General features: G+C 36.0%; 3 protein-coding genes across 3 annotated transcripts; 1 reads left to right on the top strand and 2 right to left on the bottom strand.

Annotated features, from left to right (window-relative positions):
* Positions 1-59: 59 nt before the first annotated feature.
* wech (tripartite motif containing 71 protein wech) lies at positions 60-20,008 on the top strand. Its single transcript, XM_090110904.1, has 2 exons — positions 60-455; positions 15,307-20,008. The coding sequence occupies exon 2, from the start codon at positions 15,337-15,339 to the stop codon at positions 17,674-17,676; it is 2,340 nt and encodes a 779-aa protein (XP_089967030.1). The 5' UTR covers positions 60-455; positions 15,307-15,336; the 3' UTR covers positions 17,677-20,008.
* On the bottom strand, positions 2,760-6,085 carry LOC149901654 (uncharacterized). The gene has a single exon (XM_090111099.1). It carries the CDS (start codon positions 5,715-5,717, stop codon positions 2,775-2,777), a length of 2,943 nt encoding a protein of 980 aa, XP_089967225.1. The 5' UTR covers positions 5,718-6,085; the 3' UTR covers positions 2,760-2,774.
* LOC149901653 (uncharacterized) lies at positions 14,423-15,010 on the bottom strand. The gene has a single exon (XM_090111151.1). The coding sequence runs from the start codon at positions 15,008-15,010 to the stop codon at positions 14,423-14,425; it is 588 nt and encodes a 195-aa protein (XP_089967277.1).
* Positions 20,009-21,982: the final 1,974 nt, after the last annotated feature.

Raw genomic sequence — 21,982 nt, 5'->3', positions numbered from 1 at the left:
TAAATTTTATTAAGAACAGTTAAACTAAAAACAATGATTTTATGAAAAATAAGGTCGAATTTTGTGTTGTATTGTTGCTGAAAAGCTATAGACAATACGTTTATTTTTAAATCAATTGATCGTTCATTCACCGCTGTTGTTTTCGTGGTGTTTTATTGATAATAAATAAATACACGATTATTGCGAAATATTATAATTCCATCGCGATGATTAGCAGTATTTGTAACTAGTGCAATAAAAAAAACGTAGTCAATCTCAGACTTTCTAAGAAATATAGGTTTCTACTTTGTGCAATCTACCTACATCGTCAGGCATATTTTCGTAAATAATTGCTGTGACTTCGTATTCAATAACTTTTATTGTAAAGGACGTATCTAAAGGTTATAGTGTAATGCGCAATATTTGCAGAGGATCGTAGATCAGTTATTGTTATTAACACATCGGAGACAGATTTGGTGAGTATATGGCGGTGTATAATTAGTTATTATAATTTGTGATTCACTGCACCACACATCCATTATGTTGAGATAGCGACGTCGAGAACAAACAGGAAGACGTTGTAATACCTTAAGATTAAATTGTTACAAAGCTATTTCAAGAAGAGCTTTACACTAGACAAGCATTTTCGAAAGTTATCCCAGTAACTTTTACCTTGTTCCCGTCAAAAATTACGAAATGCAAAATTTTCCACAAGGTAATATCCATTTATCCACAATATACTTTCGAGAAGAAGTGGAATTTGATACAGAAAATTTAATTTACATTTTACAATTTTCTAGTAAAAGCTTTGTATAAACTAAAGTTAAAAAAATACTTTTCTATTAACTAGGTATGTATTACACTTACACTTAAATTAAAATTAATATGAGATTAAAAAGAATAACAAACATGAAACTCAGCAAAATCTTTTATGTCATCACAAGTTGCATTGTCATTGATATTTCACAAATACATTGTTACATGTGTAGAAACACATGCACATGTTCTTGTGTATTTATATATTGCATTCTAAAAATATATTTTACATGTTTTCAGAACCTCCCATATTAATATTAAAATATAACATATTTTAAAGACATTGCATTGATAAACATCATGGTTTCAAGTAAATATTATACAATATATTTGATATAGGTAGGTATGTATTTTACATTCACATATAAATTATTAATAACTCTCCTCACAATGTTGTTTACAAAATGCAAGACAATTAACATTGTCAATTATATTTATGTGAATTATTTTTTGCATACAATGCTTAAAACCTTGACCGTAATAAATACAATAAATGCATATAAACAGTTTTCACAACAATGGTTCATTCAACTTGATTTAATAATAGTGTGTAAAATATAATAAATAATGTATAGTTAGGTAATTAAGTAAATATTTTCTTAATATGCATTGTGGAGGTTTTATAACGGAGGACACAAAGAATATGAAAACCTCAAAGATGATACTTAGTCATGTCTTTCGTGATATATTTTAATATTTTTCACCATCCTTTTTATAATTACATAATAACTAGTGGTCCGCCCCGGCTTCGCCCGTGGTACCTACATGTTTAAACTATCCTATCTCTCAAGTTGGATCGAACTACACATGGTGTGCGAATTTTATTATAATCGGTTAAGTGGTTTAGGAGTCCATTGAGGACAAACATTGTGACACGAGATTTATATTATATACTAGCGGTCCGCCCCGGCTTCGCCCGTGGTACTTACGTTTTCTCTACATAAGAACCATCCTCGTACTTCAAGGAATATAATAAAAAAAGAATTATCGAAATCGGTTCAGCCGTTCTCGAGTTATGCGCTTACCAACACATTTTGCGATTCATTTTTATATATTACTAGCGGTCCGCCCCGGCTTCGTCCGTGGTACATGTTTACGTTTTCTCTACATAAGAACCATCCTCGTACTTCAAGGAATATAATAAAAAAAGAATTATCGAAATTGGTTCAGCCGTTCTCGAGTTATGCGCTTACCAACACATTTTGCGATTCATTTTTATATATAAGAAGATATATTAAGATTAACCAGCCAGCTTCTACATTTTATTTATTTGTATTTATTCAAAATATGAAATCAAAGCACATTATTGATTTTAAACAAATTATTTCAATTGCAATGAACTTTTCGTCAGACTATTACCATAATCTGTGCGTAATTGCTTGCAAATACTTGTATATTAAATTTGTAAAAAAACAAGATTATGTGAAAAAGGTTGCCTCTTATTCATGTGACTAATTCTTTGTCTACAACATTTTTTACTTGTCTGTATTGTAAAGTAAGACAAGACAAGTAGGTAGAAGCTTCTTTTATATTGTTGGTAAGAACTTCATACAAAAACGCAAATCATTATGCCCATATAAACACAATTTAAACAAGGTCATAAATATAGGCTGTAATTATGTGATATAAACAGTTATTTCCTCTTCATAGTTCTTGCCAATGTATGATGTACTTCCATAGTTTTTCTATAGACTAAAAATTATATCCTAATATGAACTAGGTCCTTTTTTAATGTCTAGTAAGTAAGAACAAAAAATGTTCTTGCAGTTCACTCTGTCTTAAATTAATTATTTCGATATATGAGTATTTCAAACAAATTTTACGCCCCTTTCATCCTGTTATAGGTATCGAAAATTGTATTAACTATAGTAGTAATATAATTAAGGCCATTTCCCAAGATGACTCTGTCAGATCAATTCAGCTTTATGGGGATTCTGTTTATCAACTTCATGTTAATATTACTTAGTGTCCTGTGGCCCCTATGTGGGGCAGAGGGCGTCCACAGTGCGCCGCCATTGCGTTCTGTCTTGGGCTACGCTCTTCACCTCCTGCCACGTCAACCCAATCGCCCTAGCCTCCGCCGCCACCGATCGTCGCCAGGATTGCCTGGGACGGCCACGCTTCCTTTTTCCTTGCGGAGTCCATTCCAGGGCTTGCCTAGGTATATGTGAGGTATTCCTTCTGAGGGTGTGGCCGATCCAAGTCCATTTTCGACGTAAGATTTGACGGGATATAGGAGTTTCGTGGCAGCGTTCCAATAGATTGTCGTTGGAAATCCTGTCTGGCCAGTGGATTCGCAGTATTTGGCGGAGGCATCGGTTGACGAAGACCTGAAGTCTATGCGTGATGTCTTTGGTCACCCTCCACGTTTCACTCCCATATAAAAGGACACTCTTTACGTTGGAGCGAAATATTTTAAATTTCACTCCACGCCCTAGCTTCTCCGATTGCCATATGGGTCGTAGCTGCGCGAAGGTTGCCCTTGCTTTGGCGATTCTCGAAGTGATGTCCTCTTCGGTTCCACCGGAATTAGACACTATACTGCCGAGGTACGTAAACTGCTGGACACGCTTTATTTGTTGTGGGCCTAAAGTCAGTGGTTGTGGATTTCTCCCCTCAGTGCGCATTTCCTGGGTCTTTAGGGTGTTAATTTTTAGTCCACAAACAGCAGCTTCACGTTGAAGGTCATCGAGCTTGGACTGCATGTCAACGTGTTTGTGACTGAGCAGACACAGGTCATCAGCGTAGTCTAGGTCATCCAACTGGTCGGTCAACCCCCACTCTATACCGCGTCGCTTACCTTCGTTGACTTTATGCATTATGCCATCTAGTACCACCAGGAAAAGCAAGGGAGATAGCAAACAGCCCTGTCTCACACCTGCACTCACACCAATGTCATCCGAGATAAGTCCGTCATGTGTGACCTTACATACGTAACGCTTGTAGATAGCTCTCACCAAGTTTATTATTTTATCTGGGACGCCTATTTCGCTGAGTCGGCACCAGATGCTGGACCATTTAACTGTGTCGAAAGCCTTTTCGAAATCGACGAATGTGAGATAAATATCACGTTGCCATTCTGATGCTTCCTCCAGTATGATTCTTAAAGTGTTGATCTGGTCCGTACATGAGCGGTTAGGGCGAAATCCAGCCTGTTCTCTTCGCAGGATAGGTTCTACAGCTTTGATCAATCTATTAAGTAATATCCTGGTAAGAACCTTAGATGGTGTAGAAAGCAAAGTGATACCCCTCCAATTGTTACATAGACTGAGGTCCCCTTTCTTCGGGACCGTAATCAGAAGACCCTTATTCCAATCCTCAGGCAGTTCTTCGGAAGCCCAAATTCTCTCCAACAGAGGCGTAAGCGCCTGTACAGAGACTTCAATATCAGCCTTTAACATTTCCGCGCTAAGGAGATCGATTCCTGGAGCTTTGCTGTCCTTTAGGGAGAGAATAGCCTTCTTCACTTCTTCTTTCGATGGACTAGCCGTGTCAATATCCAGGAGTTGGGACGCCATAGTTGTACGTGGCGGGTCTTGATAACAGTCGTTTGATGGATTGTGGAATACATCCTTGAAGTGTTCTCGCCAGCGGGCCAGTTGGCCTTCAGAGGTTGTTATCAGTTGACCGTCCTTATCACGAAGTGCTCTTTTTCTCGTGCCGTGCTTGCCAGAAAGTGTTTTCGTGGCACAGTATAGTTCCCTCAGGTTACCAGAATCAGCGGCTAGTTGTGCTTGTTTGGCTATGTCGTTCGCCCAGTTCCTTCTATCGCTTCGGGTACTCCGATAGATACTTCTCCGAAGTTGCCGGTAATTGTCTCTGAGGGAAGCCCGTTCATTGTCATCGCATGATGCTAGGATTTTCAGGTGCAGTTCTCGCCGGGCTTTAATTAGATCCCATGTATCGCGAGAAATCCATTCATCGCGCTTTTTTGTTCGGTGACCTAAGACAGCTGAGCTTGTTGTTTGGTATGCCGTCTTGATGTGGTTCCACGCTTCGTCAATATTGTTTGCATCAAGTGTAAGTCCAGAAAAGCGGTTGCGTAGTTCTAGTGCAAACTTGCGACGGACCTCGGGTTCCCTCAATTTGCTCACATCGTACCTCCGTCCCAACTTGCTAGCATTAGATGATCGTTTCACGGAGTTCACGTTTATCACCTTCAGTCTAACTTCAGCTATCATCAGCAGGTGATCGCTGTCGATATCAGCACCACGTCTATTTCGGACGTCTAAGAGAGAGGAGCGCCATGTGCGGCTTATCGCGAGATGGTCGATCTGGTTTCGCGTAGTTCCGTCAGGGGATACCCAAGAGTATTTGTGAACATCTTTATGCGGAAAGAGGGTGCCACCTATGACAAGGTCGTGGTTTTGGCAGAATTCGACAAATCTTTCCCCGTTGTCGTTTCGGGTACCAAGACCGTGCTTGCCCATGTGTTTTTCACAATTTAAGTTGTGGCTGCCCACTTTAGCATTTAGGTCACCCATTACGATTACTATGTCCTGCTTTCGTATTTTTCTTAAGGTCTTATGGAGGGTGCTATAGAAATCGTCTTTATATTCCTCTGCCGCGACATTGGTCGGGGCATAGCATTGAACTATTGTAATCTTCCGAACTCTAGAGTTAAAACGAGCGGTGATGATTCTTTCAGAGACAGGTCTCCAATCTAGCAAGCTTCTTTTTGCCGCCTCAGTGAGGAGAAATCCTACACCGTATTCGCGAGAGTCGTCTACGTCTTCCTTGCCAGAGTAGAGAAGAGTCAGTCCCTGAGATGTTCTCATTTCTCCGAAACCGTTTCTGCGCACCTCACTAAGGCCGAGTATTTGCAGGTTGTATCTTAGCATTTCGTTCTCAGCCTGTGCCAGTCTGCTGTCGTCATAGATAGTTCTTACATTCCAATAAGCAATTCGTGTCCGTTTTTTCATGCCAAAAGTCGTCGGTAAAAGATCGGTCCGGTTTTGCACTGTATTCGTTTCATAAATCGTTTTATTCGGACAAGCAGGTGATTAGCCCACTGTGTCCTAGACTGCTGGCGGGGCTGCCACCTTGGAGCCTGCAGACTGGCTCGGTTTCTTTCGGGTTTCCTCCCTTTGGTTCATGGTTCTGTTTTTAAGGCGCAGAACATCGCCCGGTGCCCTGTATCCCTTAGCAACTACAACTCAAGGTAGTGGTCGCGCGGCGGCGCGGCTGTAGCAGTTCCCAGGGTGGTCGACGGGGACGCGGATGACTCGGACTGGCTGAGACTCTACTCTAACTCGTGTTCCACTACTAACACAGCAGATCTCAGCTTCCCACCCCATGTCATGTTAATATTACTAATTAATTAATTATTTAGATATTAGTTTTCTAGTAAACATTGTAGTAACCTGCACTAGTATGTGAATGTGGCTGCATTTTATCAGTCATGTCAACCCTGACTAGTGACTAGTTAACAACATTGTGAAAGATCACTTTCTACTGTTTAAAGTGGGGAGCTTTAATTAACATGTACCTTGTTAAACCATAATCTTACATTGCAAATAAATTATCTAGTATCCCATGATAATTTTTTGACTCTACTGCTCGATTCTGTAATATAAAAAAATATAAAACAAAAATATTGCGTAACAATTTTAAGATATGACGTAGATTCATAAAAAAGTGTTTTAATGAACTCAGATTAGTTAATTGGATAGACGAATAACCTTTCGGCATCAATTTTATCTAAACTATGATAGGCGTAAGCTAAATCATCATTCTCTCAGGCTTAGACCATCAAACAAGTTTAATTATATTCGTGTTGTAGAATGCTACAAAAGTTGCTCGCAATACAAGTGAAATCATAGGGCTTCGACCCCAATGTATAACCGCGCATGTGCCGGAAGGACCCCTAAGATTATACCGTAGCAGGTCTTCTCGAATAATACCTTTTCAAAGTACAACGAAGATATTACAGGGATGCGACTAATACCCAGGGGCTCGGAGTTGCCAAGACAATAAATCTATCGATTAGCGGTTTTAGCATTAGATGTAATTGAAAATCAAATTTAATTTATTGTATTAGTCGTATGATAAGTTTAAAAAATCTATAGTATTTGATGCGTTCTTAACTTCTAGAGGATGTCATAACTAACATAACTATTTTCGATGTTTTATTGGAATAAGAAACATCAAAGAAATTGGTAAAGCTTAAAATGGCTCGAAGGAAACGCGACGGTGGGATGGGATAACACTCTGGATGTTAAAACATCCAGAGTGTTATCCCATATCTAAAGATATGATCCGGTTTAAATGAAAATAGATAAGAAGCTCCAAAGAGGTTAGATATAGGCTGATGACCTTTTTGCGGTAAAAAATGATCGCCAAAACGATTATCTACGTGCATAGATTATAATAATGGGTTTGACGCACTTGGTGCACTTCTCAACTTGTACACCATGCTCAAATGGTGAACTTAGCAACTTGTACACTTCTCAAATGGTACACTTCGCGACTGGTACACGTCTCAAATGGTGCACTTCGCAAATGGTGCACTTTTTAAGATTAGTTAAGATTTGGAAAAATTGTGTAAAAATGAAAGAATTTTTAGTTTTGGATGTTTAATTTTTATAATTATGTCAACACAATAATAATAATTAAACTATACAGAATCACCTTAAACACTATAACATTTTGGGTCATTTTTATTAGGGTTCCGTAGCCAAAATGGCAAAAACGGAACCCTTATAGTTTCGTCATGTCCGTCTGTCCGTCTGTCCGTCTGTCCGTCTGTCACAGCCGATTTACTCGGAAACTATAAGTACTACAGTGATGAAATTTGATGGGAATATGTGTTGTATGAACCGCTACAAAAATATGACACTAAATAGTAAAAAAAAGAATTGGGGGTGGGGCCCCCCATACATGTAACTGAGGGATGAAATTTTTTTTTTCGATGTACATACCCGTGTGGGGTATCAATGGAAAGGTCTTTTAAAATGATATAAAGTTTTCTAAAAAACATTTTTCTTAAAGTGAACGGTTTTTGAGATATCAGCTCTCAAAGTCGTAAAAAGTATGTCCCCCCCCCTCTATTTTTATAACTACGGGGTATAAAATTCTAAAAAAAATAGAGGTGATGCATGCTAATTAACTCTTTCAACGATTTTTGGTTTGATCAAAGTATCTCTTATAGTTTTTGAGATAGGTTGATTTAACTGTAATTTATTATATTTGCTGCTACGGAACCCTTTGTGCGCGAGCCCGACTCGCACTTGGCCGGTTTTTTTTTCAAAAATAAAAATGTGACTCGGATATAATAAAAATAATATAATTATGTCAAAAAAAAAGTAGATTTACAGTAAAAAAATATCATAATAAAGATATGATATAATATCATATTACATCAATAACCTTTGTAATATTATTATTTAACTTTTAACTATTACTAATTAAATAAAAGCTTTAAATTAAATCATAACCTGTTTCTTAAAAACAAATTAGTAAAAGTAATAATAAGTAAAACTTAGTAATTCATCATAAATAATAATTATAGAATAAAAAACAAAACTGTCAAGACTACGGTTCTTAGAAATTTAGTTAAACGTTACTACCCGTTTAGTATTTATATTATTTTAATTTAGTAAACAGCAGGATGTGATGTTTGATCGAAAATATAAAAAACTATTACGTAAATTAGAAGACAGAAGTATTGCGGTGGAACATTTCATGAAGAAGATCACGTTTCTCCAATTATTCAAGTAATTTAATTAATAGCTATTTACTTAATTATTAAATAGTAACAATTACAAAGTTTTGCTTATTATTACTTTTACTAATTTGTTTTTAAGAAACAGGTTATGATTTAATTTAAAGCTTTTATTTAATTAGTAATAGTTAAAAGTTAAATAATAATATTACAAAGGTTATTGATATAATATGATATTATATCATATCTTTATTATGATATTCTTTTACTGTAAATCTACTTTTTTTTGACATAATTATATTATTTTTATTATATCCGAGTCACATTTTTATTTTTGAAAAAACAAGTCAATAACTGCGTTAAAAACAACCGACTTCAAACTTGCACTTGCAACATTTACAAATACAGACAAAAATGCTCATAAAATAAAAACTACTGGGCCTATCCGAATAAAATTTTTATGGGACCAATTCGACACCATCCCGCATCGAACAAAAAAAGAATCACGTAAATCGGTTCAGAAACCACGGAGTAATCGGTGTACATACATAAAAAAAAAAAAAAAAAACATACCGGCCGAATTGATAACCTCCTCCTTTTTTTTGAAGTCGGTTAATAAAAATGACCCAAAATGTTATAGTGTTTAAGGTGATTCTGTATAGTTTAATTATTATTATTGTGTTGACATAATTATAAAAATTAAACATCCAAAACTAAAAATTCTTTCATTTTTACACAATTTTTCCAAATCTCAACTAATCTTAAAAAGTGCACCATTTGCGAAGTGCACCATTTGAGACGTGTACCAGTCGCGAAGTGTACCATTTGAGAAGTGTACAAGTTGCTAAGTTCACCATTTGAGCATGGTGTACAAGTTGAGAAGTGCACCAAGTGCGTCAAACCCATAATAATTAAGCTCGTTTTTTTGTAACGTAACGGCGAATATAATTTTCACATTACATACCCATAAAACAATAGAATAGAAGCAACAAATATGGCAAAAAAGAAAACAATTAAAATTCGTCAATATTGAACTTATTTTATGTGTAGAGTGGCGAGCAACAAACAATTAAAAATTTTGTAAAAGTATGATAAAAAAATAGCAAACAAAGAAAAGATTATGAGATAAGATTATTGGGTATCTTATTTAAGAGTTTAATATTATATTTTATGTCGACACGTCTATTTTAATTGGAACTAGAGCATGCAGGCGTCAGCTAATATTATGATATATATTACACCTTGGTTACCACAGACCACCAACAACCTGTAACTTTAAATGAGTCACGTATATGTAGCTGCTGCACCTTGGAAAAATTTAAATGTTTTTTGTCACTCAATAAAGGTTAAACAAATGACGTCCATCTAAATATAGCTTATTTACAGCTGTGTCTTCTTTTAACCTTAATATGTTTTGAATGTGAAGAAACCTGTAGCTTTCTTAGTACATTAATTATCTTCGAAGATCTGGTTACTGTATTTTTTTTCTGTGGCCGGTTCCACCGGTATTGTACGATCGGGTTACTTACTGCGTGGTAAAATCACCGTGCAAAAGCGTTTCTGAATCGTGTTAGACCACCGCGAAGTATTGCAAAACCATCAGTCCTGGACCGGCGACAGGCCATTAACAATAAAATTCAGACTAGATGATTGAATGCATATATCACAGCGTTTTCGATTAGAAATTCCAATACGGAAATACAAAATATATACCTTCGAAGTTATAAGAGTTCGTCGTATCGTCAGTTGAAAAGATTGATTTTCAATTTGCAGTACCTATACCTCGATTGAAAGCATGCCGTAAGCTTCGGTTCCAATTTTTTTCAAATATAAGTACGTTTGTTCGATCATCGTAACGGTATTATGTTCATTGTAATCCAATTTGTTTTTTTGCAAATGTTCTGTAATGCTTTTTATAGCTTCAGATCTAATTTGTTATAGATTGAACCCAGACACTTTCTATCTATAAAAGCTCTTCGAATAACTGTAACGTTAGAGACGGACTTTTGACTTTGATTTATCGTAAATGAATATTCGCTTAGAAATGAATTGGGACTAATTCTGCGTATTATCTCTTTCAATAAACTAAATTTCTTAATAATAAGCGTTGCAAAAATTAAACCTGCATAAAGTACCTTTTCGTAATATCAAAATTCCTTGACATCAATGTCTTTTATTTATAAAACTCTACATGAGCCGTATACAAAGCAAACACAGTATATTTTTTATAAAATTCTCGGATATCATTTGTTGCATCCACGGCAGGTTCTCTCCATTGTACGACCGTGTTGGAAAGTTACGATGACCGCTCAACTAGAGTGGCCTGAGGAGTAATGACTCTTAATACGAGGAGTACAGTGTACAACATGTACAATGTTTTTAATTAACTGTACTGAGATAATTGTGGAATGCACCTGTGTTGTTAGTTTTCAATAATAATATTTTTATCTCAAGATGGTTAACTAACTCGTTCATATACTTCCAAGTTCCAACTTCCCAAGAAAAGTTCGACTAATTTTATGATCATTGATATTATGTTGAATGTGTTCCCAAATAATAAGTTCAACGGAATAGTACAATTGCCATTTGAGATATACCTAATCAATCACACTCATTATTGTGGTTGATTGAAAAAAGCCAATAAATGAAATTCCTAAAATTGACTAGTCTAGACAACCATTGAACGAACACTAATGATAATGATGGCTTTCATCGTCAATAAACATTCGTTAAAGAAATCCGCTTGAGCCATTTTGCAAAATAATTTCAATAGTATTCTGCAGGTCGTTTTATAACATGCAAGTCTATGAGCATTGTAGATTTTACGATGACCGCTGCCGGGTGCAGTAACAATGACATTCATGATAACAGTTTTATTTTAACTTCTTGATCCTTCGTTGCTATTGTTGAAACAGGTATTCTTGATCTATTTTTTATTGTCATTGGAACTTTTTAGTACGGCGTGACTCATTCAATAGCTTATTCGGTTTCGTTATCTATGATTTTTATGGAATTTGAAAAAAAAAAAATTTTTTTTTTGTAAATTTTACAGGTTTTTTGTTTTAGTTAAATATTTTTTTCAAAATTTATTGCTATCTAACAATTGTGTGGTTATTTCGTTACATGTAATATGTTTATCTTAGCTTCTTATCGCGTCAACTCTATTATCGGAAGTGAGAACCAAAACATCAACAAACCATAAGGCTTGTTTGGAAAATTAACAGATTAGGTGTTTTTTACTGCCAATCGTAAAATACTTATTTTTACAGTAGGTTTACCATTAACTTTAACAATCATAAAGGTAAAGTAAAGCAAAAAAATTCTTCTTCTATTTTTTTTGCCAATGTACTTACTTAATCTCAAAAAAAAGTTCATCTCGCAGGATTCTTTGTTATATATCAGTTACCACACAACCACAGGTCGTGTCTTCAACAGTAATTTGTATTTTTCAAAGGTCTAACGTCAGCGCAGTAATTACAGTGATAGCGTACGCTACCACATCACCGCTTACCATTGAGAGTTCAGATTTGTACGTACAGCGGTTTGTTGCTCGAAACCTCGGAATATACCTATTGTATGGTGCACGTACAAACAGCCATTGTCTCATTCAATACCAAAAAAGAGCGTTTCACGAAAATCCGAATGCCCACAAAGCGCACTCTACCTGCTCGAATGAATGCCGCTGCGTAATTGAACAATTGTTTTTTTTTTGGTCAGGTACCGCCGCTTACTAGATGAATGTAACTTAATCCAAAGAAAGCTTATTTCTCCTGTTAAAAAGGGGCAATTGTAATTTCTATTGACTGTTTGATATACCTACCTGCTTGAATTACGTTTTATAATCTTTACAACGCACCTTGTAAATTTTTACAAGTATGTTTGTGAAATTGAAATACAGACGTATACTGTATTTATATCATACACAATAATTTAAATTCATATACGTAGGTATATGTATATCATTGCCAATGACCAAAGTCGGACGTGACGGGTTCAATGCACTCGAAATTTCCATAAATGGATAGTTATGTTAAATACTTATAATATTGTTAATTTATTATGTTTTACGTTAATTTGTTTAGCGCTATTTTATTAAAATATACAAATGAATTTTTAAAGTTACGAATAGGCAACTTTTTGGCTGTGTAAAGTATTACGATTCAATGTTTTTGTTGAGCATTTCAAGATATCGTAGTAATGTCGATGATGGTCCCCATTTCGCCCTTTGGATAAGGGCAGCTAGGGAGGACATCGATTTTCGGTACCCCTCGCGCACGGTTAGCGGGGGCGCGTCAAGATGGCGTACCCCGGACCTGCCTCACGCGTATTCCTCTGCCAAGGTCACGAACAACGTGCCACCGCGGCTCTACCAAAATACTCAATCTCGATACATACCACTTTCTCTTTCGGACGCGTTTCACAATGCATCTGCCTTCCCGCTCCTACTCACATTGGCATTGGCTAGTCAATAGTCATTCGGATAGGGCTGGTCGGCACGCTTTCTGTGATGATGGTTCTACGTTTTATAACATTGGCTATCGAAATTGTGTAGACTGAAAGTATTGCTCATTTCTTTCATTTTGAACACAATATGGCAACCAATTTAAGACGTACGACCGCGACGCTCTTACATAAATATTTACAAAATTTTGTTTGTATTTCTGCTTATCAAAACAAGTTACTACACGTAACATGGTCAATAACAACACACACACCTATAGCTACAATCTAAATGATAAACCGAAAATCAATAATATGTAATAGATAAATCAGAGCCAGCCCTAATCATAGCAAACCTCTTTATCTAAATTATGGAAAATTTTGGAATGTATACAGTGTCCTTTTCTAACGCATACAAGGGTTGTAGTGCTGTTTCGCTCGGTGATTGCTACCTAGAATCACGAAGGGCATGGTAGGGAGGGCTGCAGGGCATAATGTTTTTGGGATAAGATTTTTTTCGCAAACTGCACCATATGAAACAACCCCAGTGCAAGACTACGCCGTTTCTGGCGTTCGCGATTTATTTAATATTTTAATTTGTTAACAGTTGTTTTTAGCCCGTTGTGTTGCCTTGTGATAAGTGATTAGAAAATGTTGTTTATGTTTTTTGTGAGTTTATTTTCATTTTATTTTTTGTTCTAAAAAAACATTGGAAATAGCTAAAATGGTGCTTTGTTACAAAAATATTTTACACCAATAAATGTTATTTATTTCGAAATATAATATTTCGACAAGTAATTATAATTATTGCAATAGTGATAAATGTTTACATGTAGGTACATATAGTTTAGTCAGGAGGTTTTTAATTTCACTTTATAGTTTAAAAACATATAAGTAATAGTGTAAATGATTTACAAGAGTATACAATTGATTATAATTTTACTAAATAGCAAGCTGTTTATAATTTTCATATACAGACAAGCATAAAATGTTTATCATCCATATGCATACTAAATACTCTACATACATTAAATACATAGTAGCCTTAACCTTTAACCAGTGACGTGAAAAATGTATAACACTATACGGGACATGACGTCTGACAGACTACTACTTTCAAAGTAAATTTTAGGCATAAAATGTAATATGTACGTATCAAAATTGTGTTGATATTTAACCATCGGTATGAAATAAAAGACACAAAACTAAATACAATCAGCTTTTATAATAAAATTAAAGAAAAAACAGTCATTAACTCTATCTAGTACTATTCAGCCTTAATTGACTTGAGATCTCCATTTTAGCCTTTTAATTGACAAAACACAAGTAACATTTGAAATTTAACATTTTTTACTTAAAATCTAATCAATAAAGAAACGAAAGAACAAAGCAGCACTTCTGAAAACAAAAATATAAAAAATTTGACAACCGCTCAACTTTATATAAATCACTGGCAATTTTTGCACAGGGGGCGAGAACATTGCAAGCAAACGGGATTAGAACACCCGACACACGTGTAAATTGTCATTCTGTGTAGTTTAGGTGGTTACATGCTCTTCGTTTACCCTGACTTGGCTCATGACTTTGGTCACCTTCTTCGATCATATCATCCCCCAGAACTCGCTTTATCACTAGTCGTAACTCCCTTGGTAATTGACTGCTGATGACATGTCTTTGCATATGTGGTATCACTAGCGAACGGGCTAATGACTTCAAAAAATCACCTCTATCGGCAACCTTAGGTTGATACATGTTGTATAATATATAGGCGTTCATGCCGCTCAAATCAATAATGCGGTAGAATAAAACCATTGGCCACCTTCTCGTTCGGCGGCTGCTGGAATAATTGGAGAACTTTTTATCAGCTTCGTCTACACCACCTTTGGTTGCATTGTAATAAAGAATAATTTCAGGCTTTTTAGTATCCGCATCAACTTCGTTGTTTTGATGCATTGAAGACACAAATATCACAGCTATATTTTTTTTGGGTACGTACGAGCACAGGGTCTTTTCTTTCGTGAAATCGTGAAACGTGATATTTTTTTTCATTGTACCCACATAAGCCAGTGAATTTGGGGCAGACAATTTACGTTTCCTCTGATTTTCCGCCATTTTGCACTGAAAAACAAAAAAATGGTTTAAAAAACATTTGTATGAGAACTAGGGACATTTAGCCTGACAGACTCCTTTAGATTTTGTAAGTGTTTTTACTCACGTGTTTTACAACCGACGACAAGTCCGCCTCGTTCCCCGATCGTTTTACCACTAAAATAGAGGCTACTGAGAAGCGGGCTCGCGGCAGGCGGGGGGAAGTGACCAATTCTGAGAATTTGTAAAACACGCGACGCCTGTGAGACTCCGCGTCACTAGTTAAAGGTTAACTAAAAGTATTTTTATTCTCATTTCAGGTCTAATGACTTGATTGGCGCCGGGACACCATGACGTCGTTCGCAAATATGACACAGTCGCTGGCTGCCAGCCTGCCAGCCACTTCGACTTCATCGTCGGGTTCCACCCACAACTCCACTGACCAAGAAGACCCACTCGCCATGTCAAACATCATATGTAGCCTGCTTGAAAACATGAACAAACCGTCAAGCTTGCAAGGCCCATCAAATGCTAATTCTTCAACCATACCCTACGACATCTGGGCTCTACCGACTTGCAGTACCTTACAAACACCCATCGGAAGCTCCAGTCGTGAGTATGCGTCTACTTCTAACAATAATAATACGAGTCATTCCAAGGAGGAAAACTCCAGCGGCTCACCCGGAACTTCATCTTCGGTTTCAATCACCTGTTTCCGCTGCGAGGAACGCACACCCACTACGCGTTGCCTCGAATGTAATGATCTTTTTTGCCATGAATGTTGCCATAAAGTAACATCGGATTGCCAGTTACGTGAACATACATTGTTACCCATTCATCAAATTTCTCCAATTGGTGCCAGACCCAATTCTGTGACCAACGATAAAGAAGTTATGTACTGTGAATTGCATTGTGATCCTGTTAGATATTATTGTGAAGCTTGCATTATATTTATTTGCCAGGAATGCACTCTGTGGGTGCATAAAGATCATTGCTATTCACCGATAAAGGGTGCATTAGATATGTGTCGCATTGGCGTATTTCGTGCAATCGAGGACACAAAGACTGGGACGAAGGCAATTAAAACGGCAATCGACCGAGCTGTGGCTATGTCGAAGGCATATGAAAAGGAAACAGCTGAAGCTAATATGAAAATAAGAAAAGCTATGCGTTGTTTCGCTCAAGCTATTGAAGATCGTGAGAAATATTTATTAGATAAAGTAGAAAAAATGCGTCAAGCTAAAATGAATGAGCTGACCGATCATATGAATACGTTGCGTGGTATTTTAGCCGGTTTGGCTCATACAAATGAGACTCTAGTAAGAAGCATGGACTCGGAAGGTATTGACTTATTTATGGCCAAAGAGAAAGGAAGAGCGCAAGTTGATTATTTCTCATGTATGTTTAAAAATATGTATATAACCGAAGAGCGTATTATGTTCATACCTCCGAATTATGATTTAGTCGATCAAATCAAAAGGCAGTGCGATGTACAGTCTGCGCCAGCAAACGCTTTGCACTCACTAACATCGTCATCATCGCTTCAATCGCGCCAGTCATTACTGCAGTCCCTACAAACAGCTCAAACTTATCCACCACTGACTTATAACATGTCGGTAACGAACAGTCTGCGTTCATTACCGGATTATACAACCAGTCATACGAGATCTACAAATTACTACGATACTAGCATTTCATCTAGTATCTCAATGGATTCTAATCCCGCTCGCGGAATCGGGCAAGCGATCCCTGGCTACTGGATGTCAGTTTCAGTAAAACCCACAAGAAGCCCTGTTCCAGGTGTCCCTATGTTTTCTTTTGGTAGAGAGGGTCAGGATGAAGGACAAGTATCTAGACCATGGGGACTCTGCGTAGACAGGGAGGGCAATATCATTGTAGCTGATAGAAGAAACAACCGTATCCAGATATTCAACAATCGCGGTGAATTTAGAACTATGTTCGGCTCGAAAGGTACTGGACCTGGCGAGTTTGATCTACCAGCGGGAATAACTACAGATACTTACGGTCGTATTATAGTTATTGACAAAGACAATCATAGAGTGCAGATATTCACATCTTCCGGTAACTTTATCTTGAAATTTGGATCGTTCGGAAAGGAATGTGGACAGTTCCAATATCCTTGGGACGTTGCTGTAAATACTTTAGGTAATATTGTCGTAACAGACACGCGTAATCATCGTATCCAGTTATTTACTAGTGACGGGACGTATATAACTAAGTTTGTGTTCGAGGGGGCTAATCCTGCCAAGATGCTTAAAGGACCTACTACGCCTAGAGGCGTGTGTTTCACGACATCCGGTAATATCATAGTGTCCGATTTTGAAAACCATCGTTTGCTTATGGTAGATCCGACCCTATCGAAGGTGTTACACTGTGTCGGTCGTGAAGGTTCCGGTATCGGAGAACTAAATCGCCCCTCTGGCATAGTGACGGACGACGACGGACGTATAATAGTGGCTGATTCAAAGAATCACCGCGTTCTTGTGTTTACTTCTGAGTTACGTATTCTGTGGGCAGTCGATCTCAAGAGCCCCGGTTTAGACGATAAGGACCGGCCCAGCGACGTGGCCCTCACCCCCGAGGGCTACCTCGTTGTGCTGTTCGAGACTTTGCCCGACACCGCCCGCGACATCTCTTCCCACGGCAAGCAATACATTAAGGTATACTGACTGACTAGATACGTAAAAGTATAATTACATTGTGGACCGTAGGTCTCTTATATTATTATAATGTATTTTTTGTTTTGTTTAAGTTGTGATTGATTTCATAATGTGCCAATTTTATTATATTTGTGAAAATCCGGATCGAGCATAGCTTGTACGGAGAATTAGTATTTGTTCATGATTTACAAAGGTTTGCACAAATCGAATTCTCCTTAAATTCTTTGAATACTTTTGTTACCATATAATTTTGATTTCGTTTCCGTATTCGACTAGTCTTTAAGGGCCAAACGGTGTTTGCGATGAAGTAACGACACTTTTTGTGGCAGTTTATAGCTTTCATATATTAAATCATATCCATGAAACACCAAATCTAATGAACAGGACATACTTCGATTATATTTTTTATCGAACTCTTTATGCAATGCATAATAAATGAAACAAATCGTCAAGATTATTATTATATGATAAAAGATCACGATGTGATTTAAAAGATGTTTTTTATGTGAGATAATTTAAAATTAGCTTGAAAAGTATTCTTTTCCAAAATGTTACTTTTTGCGTTCTTTTACTTGTTTAATTAATTGATTATTTCAGACGCTAGAATGTAGGTTTTTTGTGAATTATTTTGCGTATTATAGATATTACGTTTTCTTTGCGGATTATAGAAGTGTGGCTATTTATTTTCGCCCATTTTTATTATATTATATTTAGTTTATAGTTAGCTATTTTCTCGACTGCGTTTAGACTTTTAAAAACTCGGTAGGGAAGGGGTGGAGACAACTGAGCTAAGAAATTAAATGCAATAAACTTTGAGACTGACTTTAGAAGACTGTCTTAAAGATGATGGCGGGGGTGGCGCGGCGCGGTGTGCGGGGAAGGCATCGCTCGATCGCGTAATGCAATTTTTTACCAATATTTAGGTATTATAAAATTCTTATGCACACCTTATTGCTACGTGATTCTTTTTTATTTTTATTATTTTCTGAAATTTATTTTGTTATCTTATGTAATTGGTAAAAAAAAATTCGACTGGATTTATGGGCTGATTTTATTTTTATATTTTAAGAACTGATTTAAACTGAAATAATTAGCTTCTAATTTATTATTTTTATGATAATCTCTTATAATTTAAACGAACTGAGTCTCGATGACTCTAGTTTAATTAGGTAATTGGATAGATATATGTTGCGGGGAATTAATTCTATCGATCACTTATTTCAGGAGGGCAGGCAGAGGATGCGTATATTGTAAAGCCCTTCCGTGCTTTTTATCCATTATTTGCTTTTTGTATTTCACTGCAGAATTCCATTAGCCACTAACTGAATGAGTTTATGAAATTATGTATGTATATTTCATTTAGACACAGATTTTAATTTGAACGCAAATTAACTATTTGCCAAAATAACAAGCACATCCCAATCTTGCCTGTCTTCGTGTGATAATACGTAGCAATTATTCAACGCGAATATTCGGCTAGTTAAAATATTTTAGCAAAATTCATCGTTCAAAATTGATTATTGTAATAAATTAACATAAAGTATATTTTATAATCTTCTAAGTATATCGAATGTATTCGATTTAACATGTGTTCAGTCTGTATGTGTTCACTATTTAAATGTAGGTTAGATTAGGGCCGGTCGGTTCCAGAACTATCATTATCTAGTTAAATTGCGTGCTGTAGGCTAATCGTTGAAGTACCGCTTCCAAAATAGTATTTAATTCTTAATATAATGTACGTTAACGTAATAGTATCGATGTTTAGTCACTGGTTTGCCTTGTCAGCACCACAGAACTAAGAACGTATATCCTATGGAATCCTATTAATCGTCCTATGAACTTATTCGCCTTTAGAATCTGTATCTTAAATACCAAAGCTATATATATATCAGTGTTAAGACACACGACCGTATAACCGCTTCTTAGATTATAAAAAATTAACAGTGAGTAGTTTGAGCTCATTAAAAAACAATGTCTCCCATATTCAAGCATAATTTTAGGTAAATTTAATGTTAGAATAACATTTTTCACGTTTTGTACTTAGGTTAAATTAGATTAAGTCGTGATGCCGTTTCGACATATAACTTCAAACAAAGATTCGCTATGGAGTACTGGGTCATTTAGTGATGACTTTTAGCAATAGATTTAATGAAGTATGGCTTGATATAGTGGAAATTATTGTTTGAAGTGAAATAAGTACTGAGGGACTAGCGCTCTATTAACGTTTTTGGGTATTGTTGTCTTTGCTTTGCGTCCCATAGTGTCGTGATTCTATCGGGCATTTATTTCACGAAGAAAATTGTACAGATGTTATAGAATTGATAGCAATAATTTGGCAGTATTATATAATTTAATTCTTAATTATTAATTTAAAACTGGTATTCAATAATTTAATAACTCAGGCCCCGGAATCACAGAAACAATAGAAAATCTATTGTGTCGTGGACCGATCGGGCCGTTCGGGGCTCAATGGGTTAAATAATGAATATTGTAAATTTATTAGCTCTGTGCAATTTTGTGATACATTGGTAAGTTTGTATAAAATAAAAAATATTCGGAACATAAAGCGTTACATATAAATTTTAAACTACCCACATGTTATGTAAGGCAAAGACAACAAATATATATTTAAAATGAACATGCAGTAGTTTGCGTCTTTTACGGTCAATTAGGGGAATTCCGCTAAAACAGTAGTTTTATACTAATTTTTATTTCATATCATAAATAATTAAAGTGAATATTACTTAATTTTTTTTTCAGTGCCATTATTAAAAGTATTATGTTATTTTTAAAATAATATGTTGCATGAAATGCATTTTTTTATATTATTGAAAGTTTTACAAAATTATAAACTCGAAGTCAGATCGATAATTATTTTTGTATTGACGACTGAATCTCGGTATTTTAGACAGTGATTTACAATTTTGCATAAACATTATTAAAAAGGATTTGCCAAGCAAATTCAAGTAAATATTTTGCTAATAACTTCATGGTATTGAATGTAGATTTTTCAACTTGCAACAAATCTTATTCATAATTTCTGGTCACGTAACAGAATCCAAACCACTGAGTAGTTTAATATTTAAATTACACAACAATTTGTAAATTATTTTTAAATAATCGTAAGTCTGGTTTTTAATATGTACTGATAACACATTTTATATGCAATTCATTCGGTCTTTGCATTCTGTTATCGCATCAGACGAAGAGAATCTAATTCTAAATAGTAAGTCTTGAAAATGACTGCTTAATGTTACTATTAAATATAATTTTTAGACTTTCATATGATTTTGTCATTAGTTATGTTTAGATTTATTTTGTTAACACTTTTCGTGAAGTGAATGGCCGGCGAGGTCTAGGGCAGATTTGATCGAGCTTCACTTTGAAACAAACTGTATGTTACACATACGTCTCGAACGTTCATATGGATCTGCTCTACCGCCTCGCCTCCCATTAACATGACCACTTTGTAAAAGTGAACCAAATTCGAAGCGCATAATATTTTGATGTAATCACCCAAGTCAGAGATTTGATCGCGAAACGATATTGTGAAATGTGACAGCTGCTAGCTACTAGCAGTATAAATGTGGTTTTGTGATAGATACAATAAAATTGAGAACTTATTCGAAGCGTGATGGTAATTTTTCTACGAAGTTTTTCGCCGTTTGAATTATTGTCAAACGCCAAAGGAACGCAATGTGGTTTCCTTATAAAACGGTGTTGTGGTAAGACGCAATACGATAACTGCATGAGTAATGTACGATCGTATGAGATTCTAGCGGATTGTATTGAGCCATTATATTTGTGCTATTTTTAATGTTAACTAGGCTTGCGTTGTGTTAGTCTTAGTGCAATCTCAGCCATCCATCTCCCCTTTCGTACGTTAATGACATAATATTATAATCGAACATTTATCGTAGTTAATGTAAACGTATTCAAAATACTCCTTCATAGCGCGTAGTGTGTGGATAAGCTTACGATGAAATCTTAGTAAAAATAGCAGAATAATATTGGAGGGGAGATGAATGTCGGCGAGTTTCTATTTAGTGTACTCGTAAGTAGTATTTTTGTATTCGTTCCTCGGTCGGACCGGTCATTATGTCTGGTCTGCGGGAAGATCACGTGTCAAAGTCATTTGTGATACGTCAGACATCTGAGTATGCCGAACCGTAAAGGTCTACGTACGAACTCTATACTCCCAAAGCGTAACAAAAATGACTAGACGCGTGCATAGTTACATTAGACCGAAACCTACCTCACTTGCAAAAGCATAAAGACTGATATGAATTAATGTGTCGGTGGTCAGATCACTGCA

The sequence above is a fragment of the Colias eurytheme genome, chromosome 16 (genome assembly GCF_061535395.1).
Source record: "Colias eurytheme isolate Ceu_HAF_F1 chromosome 16, ilColEury1 Martin Lab GWU primary, whole genome shotgun sequence".
In the NCBI taxonomy this organism is placed as follows: Eukaryota; Metazoa; Arthropoda; class Insecta; order Lepidoptera; family Pieridae; genus Colias; species Colias eurytheme.
Note: the sequence above shows the minus strand (reverse complement) of the source record. Positions and strands in the feature narration are given on the sequence as shown.